Raw genomic sequence first — 18,161 nt, 5'->3', positions numbered from 1 at the left:
TACCATCCTAAAACACAGAATGTCTCTAGACTGATTCAGCGCTGGTTTGCTCTGCCACCAACCTCCGGGCAAAAAACATGCTTTCATTACTAAATGTTAATCAGATTATTGACCGAAAACATCAAAAGGAATAAATTCGATATAGTGGTTTTGCGTGTTTGGCACGAAATAGTCAAGTATCTGGCAATGCGATTGTTTAGATGGCACACTTTAGGAGAGAGGATTTTACGTACCAAACCGGCTTTAAATTACCTTTTTTCTCCATAATCCGGAATGCTTAAAGTTTCCTTGTATAACACATAAGAGGAACTTTCTGAATTACTTTATATGTTAATAAATATTGCTCAGAGGCAGGAAATTGAAGCTTAAGGATAATCCCGTTTGAAACATTCTCTCACGTGTTAGGATCGATTTCATCAATTTTGCTTAGTAATCCGAGTAAATTTACTCGCCTCATAAATAAGTTAATTCATACATGGCAACGGTCCATATAAAATGGGTCTGGCAAGGTATCTCATAATTATGCCTAACCGCGGAGTCAAAAAATTGTAGTACCAAAAATTGCAATTAGGGTTGATTTTGAACAGTTTTCTCGATCCGAGCCCTCACAATTTTATCAAGGAATCTTTTCAACGATCACCGCCCCTTTTGTATCTCAAAAGAATTGTCTCCTTCCAAACTATACTCCATGTTATACTGGATTCGCCTCCCCCTTCCACCCGGGTCGAGAAAAAAATTGGAAAAATCTGTAAGATAAGCGGTGAAAAGTTAGTTTTTTCACCGCAAATTTCGTACAAAATTTGCGGTGAAATGCGGAGAAATTATGTAAGTTCACCGCTAGAGTAAGCGTTGATCGTACAAAAATTCACCACAATCCACCGCTAAAATATGTAATTTCAGCGCATTCACTGCTTTGCTCACAAAATTTTAACACTTTTTTCTAAGCGGTGAATTTATGTAAGTTCACCACTAAGTTAAACGTTGAATTTATGTAATTTCAGCGCAATCACTCCTTTTCTCACAAATTTTATTTAAGCGGTGATTTTATGTAATTTCAGCGCATTCACTGCTTTTCTCACAAAATTTTAACACTTTTTTCTAAGCGGTGAATTTATGTAAGTTCACCACTAAGTTAAACGTTGAATTTATGTAATTTCAGCGCAATCACTCCTTTTCTCACAAATTTTAATTGAGCGGTGATTTTATGTAATTTCAGCGCATTCACTGCCTTTCTAACAAAATTTTAACACTTTTTTCTAAGCGGTGAATTTATGTAAGTTCACCACTAAGTTAAGCGGTGAATTTATGTTATTTCACCGTTTATATATATATATTTTCATGACACTTTGGGTTTAGTTTTTGTTGAAAATTTGTTGTCTTTTTTTACTTATACAAAAGTAATAAAGTTTTGTAGTTTGCAATAAGTATGCATTTGTTTTTTAGGGAATTAACTATAATTGTTCCAGCATGTCTGAAAGCTTCTTTTATCGCCAATAAAAATTCCATATTTCGATTAATATTTTTTTTCTTTTTTTTGTCAATGGAATTAGATTAGATTGAAATTTTGAGTTGACTGACATCAGCTGTCATCCAAGTTTTTATTTCGAATGAATACAACGAATACATAGTTAGATAATCTCATCATAAGTACAAAATATCAGAAACAGGATATCCTTTTTATTTGAGAATCTTTCTACAAATGGTGTAATCAATTTTATGGTTTATGATACACAAAACAATATAAATAATGAAAAAAATCTCACATAATATTGTCCGCGGTTTTAGACTGCAATTAAATTAAAATTCGAGCTGCCTTTTGTCATTTAATATATAACGCTCCTTATACGCTCCTTATACTTAAGCTAGTTTATAGGCAATTACCACAAAACCCATTCAGCTGCGCAAATTAAATGTTATAAGTACCCTCGCGGAAGCTCGAATCGCATATAAATGAAACCTCGGCGGGAGTTAAGTTGAACATTATTTTTCATGAAGTAAGTTTTACTCAAAAATCAAGACTGACCAGTGTAAATTGTGACACGAATGCAGTACTTACCATCCTAAAACACAGAATGTCGCTAGACTGATTCAGCGCTGGTTTGCTCTGCCACCAACCTCCGGGCAAAAAACATGCTTTCATTACTAAATGTTAATCAGATTATTGACCGAAAACATCAAAAGGAATAAATTCGATATAGTGGTTTTGCGTGTTTGGCACGAAATAGTCAAGTATCTGGCAATGCGATTGTTTAGATGGCACACTTTAGGAGAGAGGATTTTACGTACCAAACCGGCTTTAAATTACCTTTTTTCTCCATAATCCGGAATGCTTAAAGTTTCCTTGTATAACACATCAGAGGAACTTTCTGAATTACTTTATATGTTAATAAATATTGCTCAAAGGCAGGAAATTGAAGCTTAAGGATAATCCCGTTTGAAACATTCTCTCACGTGTTAGGATCGATTTCATCAATTTTGCTTAGTAATCCGAGTAAATTTACTCGCCTCATAAATAAGTTAATTCATACATGGCAACGGTCCATATAAAATGGGTCTGGCAAGGTATCTCATAATTATGCCTAACCGCGGAGTCAAAAAATTGTAGTACCAAAAATTACAATTAGGGTTGATTTTGAACAGTTTTCTCGATCCGAGCCCTCACAATTTTATAAAGGAATCTTTTCAACGATCGCCGCCCCTTTTGTATCTCAAAAGAATTGTACACGAATGCAATGCTGAAGGACGTTGTTTTCAGCGTCCTTCCAAACTATACTCCATGTTATACTGGATTCGCCTCCCCCTTCCACCCGGGTCGAGAAAAAAATTGGAAAAATCTGTAAGATAAGCGGTGAAAAGTTAGTTCTTTCACCGCAACTTTCGTACAAAATTTGCGGTGAAATGCGGAGAAATTATGTAAGTTCACCGCTAGAGTAAGCGTTGATCGTACAAAAATTCACCACAATCCACCGCTAAAATATGTAATTTCAGCGCATTCACTGCTTTTCTCACAAAATTTTAACACTTTTTTCTAAGCGGTGAATTTATGTAAGTTCACCACTAAGTTAAACGTTGAATTTATGTAATTTCAGCGCAATCACTCCTTTTCTCACAAATTTTATTTAAGCGGTGATTTTATGTAATTTCAGCGCATTCACTGCTTTTCTCACAAAATTTTAACACTTTTTTCTAAGCGGTGAATTTATGTAAGTTCACCACTAAGTTAAGCGGTGAATTTATGTTATTTCACCGTTTTCACTGCTGTTCCCACAAAATTTTAACACTTTTTTCCAAGCGGTGAATTTATGTAAGTTCACCACTAAGTTAAGCGGTGAATTTATGTAATTTCACCGTTTTCACTGCTGTTCCCACAAAATTTTAACACTTTTTTCCAAGCGGTGAATTTATGTAAGTTCACCACTAAGTTAAGCGGTGAATTTATGTAATTTCACCGCTACCAGGCGATAAAGATTTTTTCACCGCATTCACCGCTTATCTTACATAATTTTGCGTTGAATGGCGGTGACATCTTGACCCGGGCAATAAGGAGGCGGTAGTTGATAAGATCCTGATCAAATACTTGATAATTTAACTGAAAACAACAACTAGTTCTCTATTTGTTACGCATTAAATTATTCTTTGCAAGATACAATGTAGAAACGATCCCGGCTGTAGCGCATAAAGCAGCTTTCATTAGGCAAGTGTAATAAAAGCCTGCATATTGAAATACAAAACCGCCCGTAAGACTTTCTCCAATAATCATTCCCGAACCAAAACAGATATTGTACATCGCGGCCATGTTTGAATCCAGCGCCTCCATGTCAATATTGCTTGATTGCTTTTGGAATATTTTGCGTAGAAGTTTTACGAATGGAACTGTCGCGCCGTTTGATCCGATTCCAATTATTGCCAGCAAAATTTCAATTGAGGTTAAGTTGTCGAGCCAATGTGCAAAACCAGCAAGTCCAAGAAGTGTAAGTGATGCAGCACTCAGGGCACAACCGAATAGGGTAAAACATAGACCTCCGTATCCGAGGTCGGTGATGTAACCCAATAAGGGAGCACTAAGGGCGCGTGTCATTGTAAAAGGCAGAAAATACAACCCATCTTTTTCGCAGGGGATTTGAAATTCGTCTAGGAAAAGTGGCCCCAAACTGACAAAGAAAAAGCCAACAGTTGAGGCTGTAATAGTAACGGCTAAAGATAAAGAAATCACTCCTTTGTTGGTAAGAAACTGAAACACAGTCACTTTTTCACTGCTTTGTGTCTGAGACAGTAAATAAGTTTTGCTTGAAGGCGCTTTCTCATCATTCAAATCAGAGTTCAAACCGCTGTTTTTGGTCTGTGACAGTAACTGTGTCTCAAATGAAGGCTGTTTTTCTGTTTCCAAACTCAGCGAAGTGGCGTTGTTTTCAGCGTCCGTTAATTTTCCATTATCAGACGGCAGTATGAAAAAAGTAAGTATAGATAAAATAACTTGTGAAGATCCTACTATTAAAAATGGCATAGTATAACCTCCAAACCCGTAGCAAAAACTGCCCACGGGTGTACCCAGAATAAAACCCACACTCATTGCCATAGAAACATAACTAAATATTTTTCCAGGGTCCTCTGGAAACATGGAGAGAAATAAGGCGGAGCCAGAGCAGAAAAATACACTAAGGGCTACACCCATAAGGAATCGCACAACAATGGAAAATACAACAAAGACAGTATTCGACTTTATAAACATAAGTTGACCGAATACAATAAATAAAACACCAAGAGAACACGCTCCAATGCAAAATGAATACCGTCTGTGTTCTACATTCTGAATAGTCATGAACAAAACTGACGCTAGCAAGTTGGCAACTTCGTCCGAAGCAATAACAACTCCAACAGTCGATTCCGAAATTTCTCGTTCGTTGAATTCGTTGGGTAAAAATGGACACCAAGCTGTGGAAATAATTCCCAGAACCACAAATAGAGATAGTCCAAAGAAAAGTGAGATTTTTTGTATTGAGGAATACATTTTGAGGCCTTCAAAGGTTCTGTCTTCAGGTTTCACGAAAAAAGGGTTGTGCGAAAACTTTGAATCAGTTCACCATATTGTGAGATCGGGGTCTGAAACCAAATAATGTTCATTTGATTCCACTATATGTTCACTTGGTTTGTGAATCAGATTTAAAGATGCTGATAACAAATGTTCTCAACCATAAGTATTTTAAACTTTGTCTTTGAATTCTGCTGAGAAACTAAGCCTAAATTATATTAATTAACTAAATTAAATAAGGTGCGCAATGACCCCAATAATGACCCGGGCGATTAGTGTGTGCAAATCTTGCTAGCTTCTTTCAAGAGGAATCATGGCGAAAACATGTGTCATTCCTCTAACGCTCTAAAAGTTTGTTTTGAACAAATTACTGCTAATTGAAAATATTATTGAAAATCAATCTCGCAAGATTCTTGCAAGGTTTTTGAATTCTGGTGAGTTCTTCACAAATAGCAAGGCCACATGACGGGCGTCTACCGGTACCAAATTTTTGAGTAAATTTATTCATTTTTATTACCAGATTTCATTTTTCCTACATTTATTACATTGTGCGTGTGAGACATTGTACTTCCGAACTTCGCGCGCGGTGCCCTATATGGAAATTCCAGTCAGTGTTTTGCACTTTTAAACTGGAAGCTGAAAAGTGATAACTGCTTTCGCCGCAAAATATGTTCGACAAAAGCGCGTTTCGCAAAGAATTGTGCCGAAGATTAATTGCAGTATAATCCCTCAGTTTAGTAATCTTAGAATATTAAATCGTAAAATAGAGCGGTAAAAAGGATTAAAATGATTAATATTGTAAAGGAAATGCTCTTAAAGCCGAACGTAACTACTTTTCACATTTATTTGATCCTATTTTTCATTTTAAGGCTCTTAATTGATTTGTTAAAACCGCCTTCACAAAATCTAAGCGCTTTCCGCATTAAACGGAAGTCGGCTGCTGAAAGCGCCAGTCGTTTTCTTTGGAAGTAGTTTTTTTTCGGTACCGGTAGATTCTCGTAATACAATTTTCGATTCCACAGCTAACCGCTTAAAACAGTGTTTAAGCAAAGGCTAAGAAAAGGTTTCAAATGTCTTTTTGGAAAACTATCTTTAAAAACTAAAACTTGCCAGAATCCTTAAAATTTTTGTAAATATAATGACTTCCTTGAAGAATCGATTGTAAATAAAAATTAAGAGTGTCTAAGAGTGACGAAAATTCAATTCATTCGCAAAGCTGGCTTTACGCTGATTGCCATTGTACAAAAACGGTTTAAACCATGTCATATCAGTAATTCAATGACTTTGATAATGCCGCTACTATTAGGGCCAATCACAGGAGGAAAAACAGAGAAAAAACCAGAATAAAAATAATACTGCGACGTACTGCGACGTCATTTTTTATCACGCTTTTGCCCAATATTCTAACAGTTGATTGTTTATATTAGAACGCAACCGCAGAAGGCAACCAATTAACTAAGAAGAAATTGGTTTGGATACGAAATCTTGCAGGAATCTTGCAAGACTGACTCAAAAGTTTGAAGAGTGTTTGAAACGGGTGTGCAATGCATTGCAAAATTTTTCCAAAATTTTGTATTTTATGTATATTGGGACATAAACCAAAAACGTTTATCAAGTTGCTAACGGCTATTTGCTTCAAGAGAACTGAAATCCCTAATACTCAGTGGTGAATATTCCAAGCATTATTTTCAATAACTAGTATGACATTTTTTTAAGATTAGCCATTTTCTGCCAAACTCACATAGCAGGGATAGAATAATATTGGAGAAATTAGGAAGGGAAATAATTTTGCATAGTGAATTTTTGAAGCTTGATATAATTCTTGCTTGAGGCTAGTATAGCGCTGTGATTGGAAAACTTTTCAAATTACGAGATCTTTTGGACGTGTTGTTACCTTTGGTTAGCAAATTTGGTTCAATTTTGGCCAGTATTGGGTTTTAATGGCGAAAAATTTTATCTAAACTTGAAAAGAGTTCAAATTTCAAATTTCCTCCCATATTCGTTTAAAAAAATGATTGATGCCTTTCTGATTATGGAATTTCAAATATCAATGATCTCTCTAGCAGAACGTGGTTTCATATCAATTTCGAAAGCTTTGAATTCTTAAAATGATTGATTAGGTTTTGGTGTTTTGTCGAAACAAGATTTCTCCGGGGCATGATTGACTTTCTGGTATGAGGTTTTTTTCCCTACTGGCGAGAGGTTTGCAGATGAGCAAGCAGACACTCAGGATCTATTTTATCTCGACATTCTAAATTACACATTCTTATAATGCATAGCGAGGCGTCAGCAAAATTTGGGAACACGAGACATGATCAAATTTCACGTGTTCTAGATACCGTATACATTATGTAAATTTGCTTACCTCAACCTGTCAGGAACTTCGATGCAGAAGTGAAGAAAGGAACTGTTCAGAAGAGAAGTTAAAAATTAGTCGAATAAAACAATGGCGTTATCAGCTGAATAATTTCACTTTTTGGATTGAGAGAAAGATTGCGTACAAAGTCCCGATTTTGTTCAAGAATAAAGCAATATGTAAATCATTATTTAAGGCGGTGGAAATTGGGTCATAGCACACAAAAATAACTTGTCAAAGCTTGTATGGCAAAATTCGTAGCTTTGCTGGCGCCTAGTACATATAGCTATAATAGATTTTGGATATAACCAAACATTTTGCCGGACTAATTTCAAGCCTCAGAGACGCAGCTGAAACTATGTTGTAACAACAACTATGTTTTAAAAGCAATAGTCTAAAGCTCAAACTTAAAGTTCTCGTCAGAAAATCAATTAGTTTGAGAGTTGCATCGAACTGAATTTTAAAAACCATTATTTAATTATTAGTTCGCTTTTTGAGAATGCATACCAGCACGAAAATAAACCATTATGATTCAATTTAGACAACAATTTTAGAACGCTTTTTCTTTGACATGAGTCTAAGTCTATGTGTACAGAAAATAAGTTCAGCAAGAACACGAGGAAGATATTAAATTCAAGTTCGTTTAAATTACATAAACGGCATAGTTAAAATCAGGCGTGAAAATCTGAGATGCTAAATAGAAGAACTTGAGCTTGAATGAACTTTTGCCATTTTGGCACAGTTTTGATAGTACGACACAAATGTTAGATACTAAAGCAAAAACGACTTCTCTACCTGTGAAATTCCTAACTATCACGTCTGGGTCATTTGTTTTTAAATTGGTCAAGTAAGCTTAGTAATGTGCGTTTGCACATAAGGTGCCGACCCCGATCATCCACATTTTGGCTTAAATTTCTACCAAAAGAGGAAGAGATAGAGAACTTTCAAACATTCAAAAATAGTTCAAAAATAATTGGTGTACGAGTTAAAAAATGCTTCTAAGTCAAATCAGTTAGTAAAATATCTAGGGTGACATCAGAGAGCCGAAGAGTCATGAAATTGATAAGACTACGAGACAAAACAAACAACAAAATCAAATAACAACAGCACACTCTATTTACATCCAAAACTCACTGTCTGTTTTTAATAAGTTAAGTCAAAATAGCGTCAAGTGAAAACAAAATTAAAACCAAAGCAATTTGTATTTCACTAAAAGATTGCAATTTGTTTATATTTGTTTAAATTTTTAGAAAAAAAATTTGTTTATATTTTTAGAAAACAATTAATTTCAAATAATGAAAACCATTAGAAATCAACTCTTATCTCAAAATATGTTTATTTTCCATGGTATTTCCGTTGAGACTTGTCAATAACCAAAAAATGTCGTACAAGTACTAAAACAAACAACAATTACAGAAAAAATGCGTTTTCAATATAAATTTCAAAAAACAAATATAATTTTGCGAGAAAACTTGCGATCGAAGCCGTTATAATTATAATCTATTCCAAAAACGTAACATATTATCAATTACACTTTCACCGAAAACCCTTAATGTGATATATGAGTATATATGAGTTATGAATAATGCAACTGGGTACCAAGCAGACAAAAAAATAAGAAGGGCAACGTTAAAAAAAAAGATTTCTATTTTTGAAAACAGGCTGAAAACAATAACTAGGTTCATATAATTCTCCAAATAAAGCAATTGTGAACAATATTTTTTCAAAATGAATCATATGTCTACAAAAAAAACAAAAAAACAAAAAAAATTAAAAGAAACCGGTGTCAGAGTCGTTAGAACCATAAGCATTTCACTAGAAACATTCGATGTCATTTTTCGACCCAAATTAAAACAATCGATTTTCAACTTAGCCATCCTCTGACACCAACAGTTTGATATGTAGTTTGTAACTGCTTAGATTACATATAAAAATGACAAAAATAAACAGCAGAAAGCTTTGTTAAGAAATACGTCTATATTTTCATTAAATTATTTGATGTCAAAATCATGAAAACTTTACTCTCAACTGAAATCAGTAAATTAGTTTTTGGCTAACCATAGGAAACGGCTAAAACTCACAATTAATCAGGTTTCATCAACAATTTTCAAACGAACACCAATAAAACAACAACAAAACAAAAGTAAAAAAAAATCACCAAACTGCTAAAAGACAGTATCAATACCGTAATCTATTAACTGGAATTTTTTCTGGTTTGATTTCTGTAGAAAAGCCAATAAATTGATCTCTGGTTTGTCATTATTGTGATAAGACTAAAAAACAATCTGAAAAAATTGAGATGGTTCAATTGTGGGTTTTTTTTTGTAAAACTTTCTGGTAAGTTCCAAAAAACCATCACAAACGTAAAACCCAAATAAACCAAATAATCCGTTAATTATTTAGATGTAGACAATGCAACCCTCTTTTGCTGACCTTAAGTTACAAGTCGACCAAAGAGCAATCAAAAAGTGGCTAAGCTCTAACATCCCATGTTTACTATGAACTGAAAGTTTTTTTTAAATTAAAATGACCATAAGCTTTCGACTAAAAAACTAGATAAATTTCCGTGAAATAATTCTGGAAATCAATTGGGCTTGTCTTTTTTAAGTTTTGGTTTGAATTGTTTTGTTCTGTAATCAACTTACAGAACACAAAATTGCAAAAACTTTTTTACGAAGTTGTAAAACGAGAGCTACTTATTATAATTCGAATAAATGTTGGAGTGCAGAAAACAACGGTTGGGCCCAAACTAGCCCTGCAATTGTCACTTGTCCAGTAGGAACAGGTAATTGTTCCTGATAAAACTGATCTGGATAATTTGAACAAAAAATCTGTATGTCAAATATAAGTGACGCTTTTCTAATAATTATCGACTTAAATTAGCAAAAAACTGTAAAATTTTAATTCAAGAACGATCTCAACGGAACCATTCCTAACATAACACAAACCCTCTCTTAGACTTAACATAGACTGTATCGGCAGTTTCTTGGTGTGTGTTAGTCCGGCAAATTTATAGAGTTAGAACTAAAGAATCTTATTTCGTGCCATTTTTGATGATAAAATGCTGTAATAGGAAATATTTAGCTAAATTTTTAGTTATAAGAATCGAACAAAATTAAATAAAATTGAAAACGTAACAAATACTCTCTTTCAGAGTTAACGAAGATAGTGTCGGCAGTTTTCAGGTGTGTGTTAGTCCTTCGAGTTAAAACAATTAGAACTAAAGAATCTTATTTCGTGCATTCTTTTATGATTAAATGCTGAATTAGGAAAAATTAAGCAAAATTTTAGTAAAAATTGATTTAAATAGTTAAGCATTACTCTTCTATCTTTAGAAACAAAACCAACAACACTATCGCTGACAATTTTATGCTATTTTCCATCAAAATTGGCAAAAATTTGCGTAAGAGCACTGAAAGTGTGAACAAATCGTTATACCTCGATAGCTCAGTTGAAAGTAAAAGAAATTGAAAAACCTTTTATAATAATTTTTGTACGCTGAAAAGTTTTATTATAATACCACCCACACTACATTAAACGCGTCAATCGGTCAAAATTGACTGAAAAAAAACCAATGTATATAGTTCCTCCCCACTAAAGGTGTTGGTAACAAAAACTCATATATTCGTAGCACTTTTTTTCATCATCATAGCGATGTTTCGAAATTGGGGCTTCCGGAGCTCAAAACAATTTGAAAAATTACGGAAGGAGATCTTGAACACGATAGCTCCGTGTTTATCGTCAAGTGACCAGTTTTTTCAAATCTTTTAAATTACAACAGATCTAACTGATAGCTAGAGTTGGCGTGAAGAAAGTTTAAAAATTTTGCGGAGATTTTTCTAACTCTCTCAAAGAAAAATCAAAATCTGAGAATCAAATGCTCAATTCATTAACAAAGTAATGTTTAAGCTTTATGTCCTAAATGATATAGAAGGTTGCAAAAAACTTGGATTGATACCATGTCATATAAAAGAATTGTTACGGCTGCTATCTGACTACGTTTCCAGAATAACTTTACGCCGCTGGTTCGTAAATCTTTTAGTTCCCGAACTTTCGGATCAAAAAATCAATCAAATATTTTTTCAAACTCTTGTCTCGGTTGCAACTTGAAACACGTTGAATAATACTTTTATTGAAATTGTATTCCGAATTAACAAAATAATCCACTGATTGGATAGAAACAATTCAACTGATTCTTACGGCAATCTGAGCAATTTAATAATTAACAACTTTGAACAATGTTTACATTATAATAAATATCAGCATAAACGTTATCATTTTGGTTTTTGGATTATCAAACAATATTAAATTCTAGAAAGGTACGGTAATTGAATGGAAAATACCCAGAATAACATTAGCGTAACCATTTAAGTCATATAGGTTGATTAAACCTACTTTAAAATTTGGATAATTTTTATGAAATTAAACAAAATTTAAAAAAGTCAGGTTGTTTGAGACAATAAAGAGGCCAGTAGTAAATGTCAAACACCGGAAACTGACATTTAAAACTTGAAACATTTGACCATGACGTTTTAGCACTCACTCAGCTCAATAGAATGAATTAGGTAAAAATTAAGTTAGCTTCCTAGCTAAATACTCCAGAATTTTTGCTGAATTTTGGGATTTTCGCATACGCGTTCTTCTCAAAATTTTTTGTCGGAATTTGAGCAATCCAATGTACTGTTGTACAGCTCGTCGGAATTAAAGGTCGAACCCCCTTATGTTGCTATCTTCGACTTCACCTTCAAGGTCAAATTTCGCTTTGAAGAAAGGGTTAGTGTATCAGATGCAAAGCAACAGCACCTTTTGGGAAAAATGACAACTAATATAATATCTAATCGACTGGAGACTACTGATAAAAGATAAAAACTTAAACCAACTAATATTACATAATGAAATAAGTTCTGACCGCAACATAGCCGGCCCAGTTTTCGTTCTTTTTCCAAAAAAAAACATCATTTGCGGTCACTATTGACTGCTGTAAGTTTTATTACTGGCCGTTTGTAGGATACCAGTGGAGTTTTTATCAAAACTGCTCTTACTATCTGATCACCACTTCTGCAGACTTCCTCAACTCTACCCACAGGAAAGTTGAAGGGATTAGTATTCTTGTCCGTTGTCTAAACAAGATCTCCTTTCTTAATCTCTTCTAGTTCTTCCTTCGCCCATTTGTTCCTCTATTGCAAGGTAGGAAGATTTTTTTTAATCCAACGATTTCATACTGCAATTAGGATACTGTGTTGGTCACGAAAGAGTTTTCTGTAGCTAACTGGTGGTCCAGAAAACAATTAAGAAGTGATTTGGCGTTAAAGGCTGTAGATCGGAAAGGTCACTGCTAACGTCAGTAAGTGGACGGTTGTTTAGAAGTTGTTCCAAGATACACAATACCGTTCGCAACCTGTCTTCCTTCAGGCTTTGCTTTCCCAAGACAATAAACAGCGCTTTTTGCAGGATCGTACCAATCTTTCCCAAACTCCACCAAAGTGAGGCGCTGCTAGTGGATTGAAAGACAATCTGATGCCCGACTCGGATAATTTGACTGTTAAATCCCTTTGATGCTCGGTGAAGCACTCCTTGAATTCTCGCGCTGCTCCAACAAAATTCGTAACATTATCCAAAATAATTGTCTTTGGCTGACCTCGTCTTGCTTTGAATCGATGGACTGCATCAAGACATGAAGTCGTATCCAAACTGTCAACTAACTCTAAGTGCACTTCTCGTACACTTAGGCACGTAAACAGGCATACCCATTTCTTTACTGTCCGTAGAAACATCTTTACTTCGGAAGGTCCAAAATAATCAACACCTGTGATCGTAAATGGTCGTACATTGTTCATAACTCTGTCGATCGGAAGATCACTCATTTGTGGTGGCTTGATGCTTGCAAACAATCGACACTGTACACAATTTTGTTTCGCTGATCGGAGGGCATTTCGTAAACCAATTATCCAAAACTTCTTTTGACCTTCTTTTCTAATATACTCGACACCTCCGTGGTGAAAGACTTTGTGCTGATAATTCAGGTACAATTGAACTGCTCCTTGCTTGTTAGACAAAATAACAGGATATTTTGTTTCATATGGCAATCTGCTTTAGGAGTCGATCCTTTGCTCTCAAAATCCCGTTAGAGTCAATGAAGGTTACCAATGAGAAAATCTTACTGTTTGGCGAAATCTTTTTGCCAGACAACAGAAGTTTTCTTTCTATTGCATAGCTTTCCATCAGGACAATTTTCCAGAGGATATTTTCCGCCTCATTTAACAACACGTAAACCGCCTTAGGTTTATGCTTTCATGACAAAATCCACGAAACTGTTCTGCGCAATCGGTTGAGCTGGCTGAAGTTTTCGCAGTTCAAGATGTTTTGACTAGCATCCTTAGCTATGAGCAAATTAACGTCCGCATCTTACTCAACTGGGTGCTGGTTGTCTTCTTCAGAAACGATTGGTTGTTTGAGCCACTCGAGGCCTTCAATACAGTTAATTCTCGAAACATCGTCAAAACTAATTCCTTTCGTTCCTAAATCGGCTGGATCTTTCACAACCGCAATATAATGCCATTCGTCGACTGTTGAGATTTCCAGTTTTTCTGCGACACGATTGGCTACAAAAGTGGGTTGCTTAACGTTGATTGACCTGATCCATTGAATTACTGCTGCGGAATCTGACCACATAAACGTTTTGTGAAAATGAAGAGAGTGCTCTTTGATGATAGCATCCTTCAATCTGTTTCCAGTGACTGCTGCCATTAATTCCAGTTTCGGAATTGTGTGATGTTTTACTGGAGCAACTCATGTTTTGCCCATGATGATCAAAACTTCTCGTTCTGCTTTTCTGATCTCTGTAACAAGGTAAGCTACAGCACAGAAGGCACCTTCAGAGGCGTCAGTAAAAACATGCAATTCATTTGTGACGTTTTCATCGGATGTTTGATACCATCTGCTCACTTCGAAAGCGTCACCGGTATTCAATTCAGCAATCCAATCTGCATGCTGGTTGTTCAAGTTTTCGTTAATGTAGCAGTCCCATTGTTGTGCTTTCGTTTGCCATATTCCTTTCAGAATGATTCTTCCTCTGATGACAAACGGTGCTAGGAATCCTAATGGGTCAAAAAACTTGAAACAACGGATAGAATCTTACGCTGTGTCCATCTGCATCTGCTAATCCATTCCTCTACAAACTTTAAGTGCGTCAGAGACATTTTTCCACTCGAGACCAAGTATTGTCAAAGCTGTGTCATGAACTTCATTTTGGTCGAAGTTCGTCGCCATTTTGTGAGTTTAGAACCACCTTTTGCCAAGAGTTCTGTTAACTCCTATTTGATATCTACTGCGTTTTTTTTTCACTATTCAGGGAAACTAACAAGTCGTCCATATAAAAGAATGTGAAGCGATTCGACTCGAACGCTCAAACACAGATGCTTTTTCCAGAGCGCATCGTTGAAGTGCAAAATTTTCACATGTTGGAGGTGACGTAGCTCCAAAGATGTGTCGATTGCACTGAAACGTAACAACTTGGTTGTTTTCGTCAAACCAAAGAAATAGCAAAAATTTTCTGTCATCAGGCTTGACCTCATTGTGAAGAAACGTTTTTTCGATATCTGCTGTCATCGCATAACTTGTTTTCTCGAAATCTTGATAGAATGACCATCAAACTCGCCAACAGGTCTGGTCCCGCTAAGAGCATATCATTAAGCGAGTAACCACGAAATTTACGTGCTGCATTGCAAACTCTCCTCACTTTATCTGGTTTGTGAGGATTTAATACCGGGTGATGTGGACCATACCACACAAGATCGTCGCGAATTGAAGCAAGTTCGTCAGAGGATAGGATCGAAACATATCCTTTTCAAAAACCGGAGGCTATTGAGTGGTGGGTTGTTGTCAAGCCGTCGTTTTGGCCTCGAAGTTGTCCCAGTGCTGACGCAAAGTTGTTCGACAGAGCTGATTGATATTCGTTCCACAGCAAACCAACATCGTATCGATCTCCATTGAACTTCACTGTGGAGTTCAGGATTTTGGTTGCCAGCTTATCTTCTCTGCTTCTTTTGTGAGCAACCATTGAATTGCCTTATGACTCCATATCCCACCATTTCTTGACAACTTCTGCTAATTTGATGTAATCTTCTTTCGCAACATGACAAGCTGCACCACTTAAACGGATTTCACTCACTGGAAGTGGGCCACTGACCGTCCAACCCAGTGGAAGCTTGACTGTCCAAGATTCTCGTAGGCGTTTTGACCCAAGATGATGGTCACCTTCTTGAGGTCAATTTCTTTGAATCCCACGCATTTCAGATACGGGTATTTTTGCTTCATCTCATGGGCGTTCTTTACGCTTCTGCCAATTTCTAGGTTCTTCTGACTGTTAACCGTGAGCTGCTTTCCTTTACTTTTGAGGCTGTTAGCAGGCACAATTGTAACTTGCACTGCCTGGCATGAAGTACTTTGTGTACCATGGATTCCCGTCACATTCAAAGAGATTGTTTCTCCGTCTCACTGGAGTCTGTCCAAAAAATCTACGTCAACTCACGTCTGAGTTGAACTTGTATCACATGCTGCAAGAGTGTCCTCCAACTGTTCGTCTTGACCGAAGATTCTCACTCTTGCAACCTGCATGAGACCTCTTACTGACTCTGAATTACTGGTCAAGTTCGTGCTTTCTGACTTCACAGAGACTGATGAAACTTCAGATTTCTTCCTGTAATGCAAATGTTTGTTGTGAGTCTTCTCACAGTTGTCAATTTCACATTTCTTTTTTTTGGACTTTCCTTTGCTGCGTGATTGTCGGACAAACAAGCAGAGCACAATCTCTTTTCCTTAGAAACGTCGTATCGATCTTGCGTTTTCATATTCTTCAACTTCTCGCAATTCCAAATTCGATTATCAGCGTTACGCAGTGGACATTTTGAATCAGTTTTATCGTCATCAGTGTTTGAACTCAAAGCTGACTCTCCTGACTTAAGATTTTTCTTAAAATCAAACGTTTTTCCAGATTTGGAGGATGGAGTACCCAATTTAGAAACTGTGGGACCACTGCTCAGAAGTCGTTCATGTATTTGAGATCCTTCTTGCAGCCATTCGTTGAATTGAGTCAGATTTGGTGTGCGCATTGCCCTAGCTGGTGATTCAATGAACGCAAACCATCTTCTTTTGGTGTCCAAAGGCAACTTACGGATAGCTATATCAAGATTGCTGGATGACAAAAAATCGTTTGCATATGCAGACTGCTGTAAAATGTTCACAAACGATGAAGCTGTGTCGGCAAATTCTAGGGCAATTAATGCTAAATCATTGAACCTGATTTGACTAAAGTTCTGTATTTTGGCCAACTGAGACGAGACAATGTGATGAGGTTGACCAAACTTTCTTTGCAAGGTGTTCCATGCATGATCATACATAGCACCAGCGCTGATGTTACTACTGTCAACTAGCCAATTCGTCTGATTTAGGGCTCCTTGCTGCCGTTGATCGCTTTTCAACTTCGACTCTGAATCGGAAGAGGGCTTCGATCCATGAGACTACTCCCCGGAAGAAGTCTCAAGCTCAGCTTTTAGCATTTTGATCTGCAACCTATCTTCAAGCTGTTTCATTTGCTCGCCATGATCTCGTCGCTTTCGTTCAAACTCCAATTCAAGCTTCTTCATTTCAATTTCATTTTGTTTTCTGTTGCCTTCTTTTTTGTTTTTTGTTGTCATTGCTCCACTCGTTGTTGACGTCCATACTTTTCGTTCCATTCGTCAACATATTCATCTTCAAAAGATCGATTGATTTGCATTGAAACCGAAGAAACTGACTTTGAACTGTCCTCAACGTTGTTTCTGCTGTCCGTACTTGAAACAGTTTGCACACCACTATCTAACGGAAGGGTGTTCGTTAGTGTTGCGCTCTTTGTCGTGTCTTCAGTTGTTGTTGTGAAGTTTGAAACTGATACATCTCCAAACGACACTGCTCTTTTGTGGAATTGATCGCTGTCTCTTGTGACATCCGCTGATCCAAAAGTTAGTATATATCTGATTGAATATCTTGCAAAAGTTATCAACAAAATTCTTAGCATGTTCTTGTTTACTTGTGGTGCACCATTGCTTGTGAAACTTGCGCATTTTTTCACGAAAAGTAGTTTCTACTGCAAAATACGAGTCGATTTGAGAGTTCGATCTCGCAACCCGAACATTTTCTCCTGTTACTAAATCTTGGATTGCATAATAAGTGGGTTTCAATTTGTGGTTGAAATCATCCACAAGATCATTTCTACTCTTGATGTACTGACTGTTAGTTACCTTTATCGTTAGCGGGTTTGATGAAGTACCTGTGGTTGAAGAACTCGGGATATCACTCGTTTTGTTCTCATCTTTCTTCGTTTTCTTGAACATCTTCTCCGTAAACTATCTTCTTCACTTCTTTGGTGTCCGGGTCGAAAAAGGATCAATAAAATTTTACGGCCGCTATCTGACTACGTTTCCAGAATAACTTTACGCCGCTGGTTCGTAAATCTTTTAGGTCCCAAACATTCAGATTAAAAAATCAATTAAATATTATTCCACACTCTTGTCTCGGTTGCAACTTGAAACTCGTTGAATAATACTTTTATTGAAATTGTATTCCCAACTAACAAAATGATACACTGATTGGATAGAAACAATTCAACTGATTCTTACGGCAATCTGAGCAAATTAATAACTAACAACTTGGAACAATGGTTACATTATAAGTAAATAACAGCATAAACGTTATCATTTTGGTTTTTGGATTATCAAACATTATTTAATTCTAGAAAAG

The 18,161-nt window shown here is 36.1% G+C and overlaps 2 protein-coding genes across 4 annotated transcripts in view; both read right to left on the bottom strand.

The window, feature by feature from the left end:
• Window positions 1-3,135: 3,135 nt before the first annotated feature.
• The window catches only part of LOC142335269 (MFS-type transporter SLC18B1-like), a 42,447-nt gene continuing 27,421 nt past the window's right edge, over window positions 3,136-18,161 (bottom strand). For 2 of the 3 annotated variants that reach the window (XM_075383693.1, XM_075383694.1), the window contains exon 2: window positions 3,136-5,100. In XM_075383693.1, coding sequence (XP_075239808.1) covers window positions 3,611-5,008 — 1,398 coding nt within the window. In that variant the 5' untranslated portion in view covers window positions 5,009-5,100 and the 3' untranslated portion in view covers window positions 3,136-3,610. Of the gene's footprint in view, window positions 5,101-7,394; window positions 7,693-18,161 lie in introns of those variants that run through there. The other variant, XM_075383692.1, reaches the window with a different exon arrangement.
• On the bottom strand, window positions 13,791-14,132 carry LOC142334902 (uncharacterized). Its single transcript, XM_075383230.1, has one exon. The coding sequence runs from the start codon at window positions 14,130-14,132 to the stop codon at window positions 13,791-13,793; it is 342 nt and encodes a 113-aa protein (XP_075239345.1).

The sequence above is a fragment of the Convolutriloba macropyga genome, chromosome 2, assembly GCF_964194025.1.
Source record: "Convolutriloba macropyga chromosome 2, txConMacr16.3, whole genome shotgun sequence".
NCBI lineage: Eukaryota > Metazoa > Xenacoelomorpha > Acoela > Convolutidae > Convolutriloba > Convolutriloba macropyga.
The sequence above is the reverse complement of the archived record's forward strand: the minus strand, read 5'-3'. Positions and strand labels throughout refer to the sequence as shown.

Bases quoted from the DNA above. Each gene is read 5' to 3' on its own strand.
- LOC142334902 (XM_075383230.1), bottom strand. From the start codon at position 14,132: ATGGCAGCAGTCACTGGAAACAGATTGAAGGATGCTATCATCAAAGAG.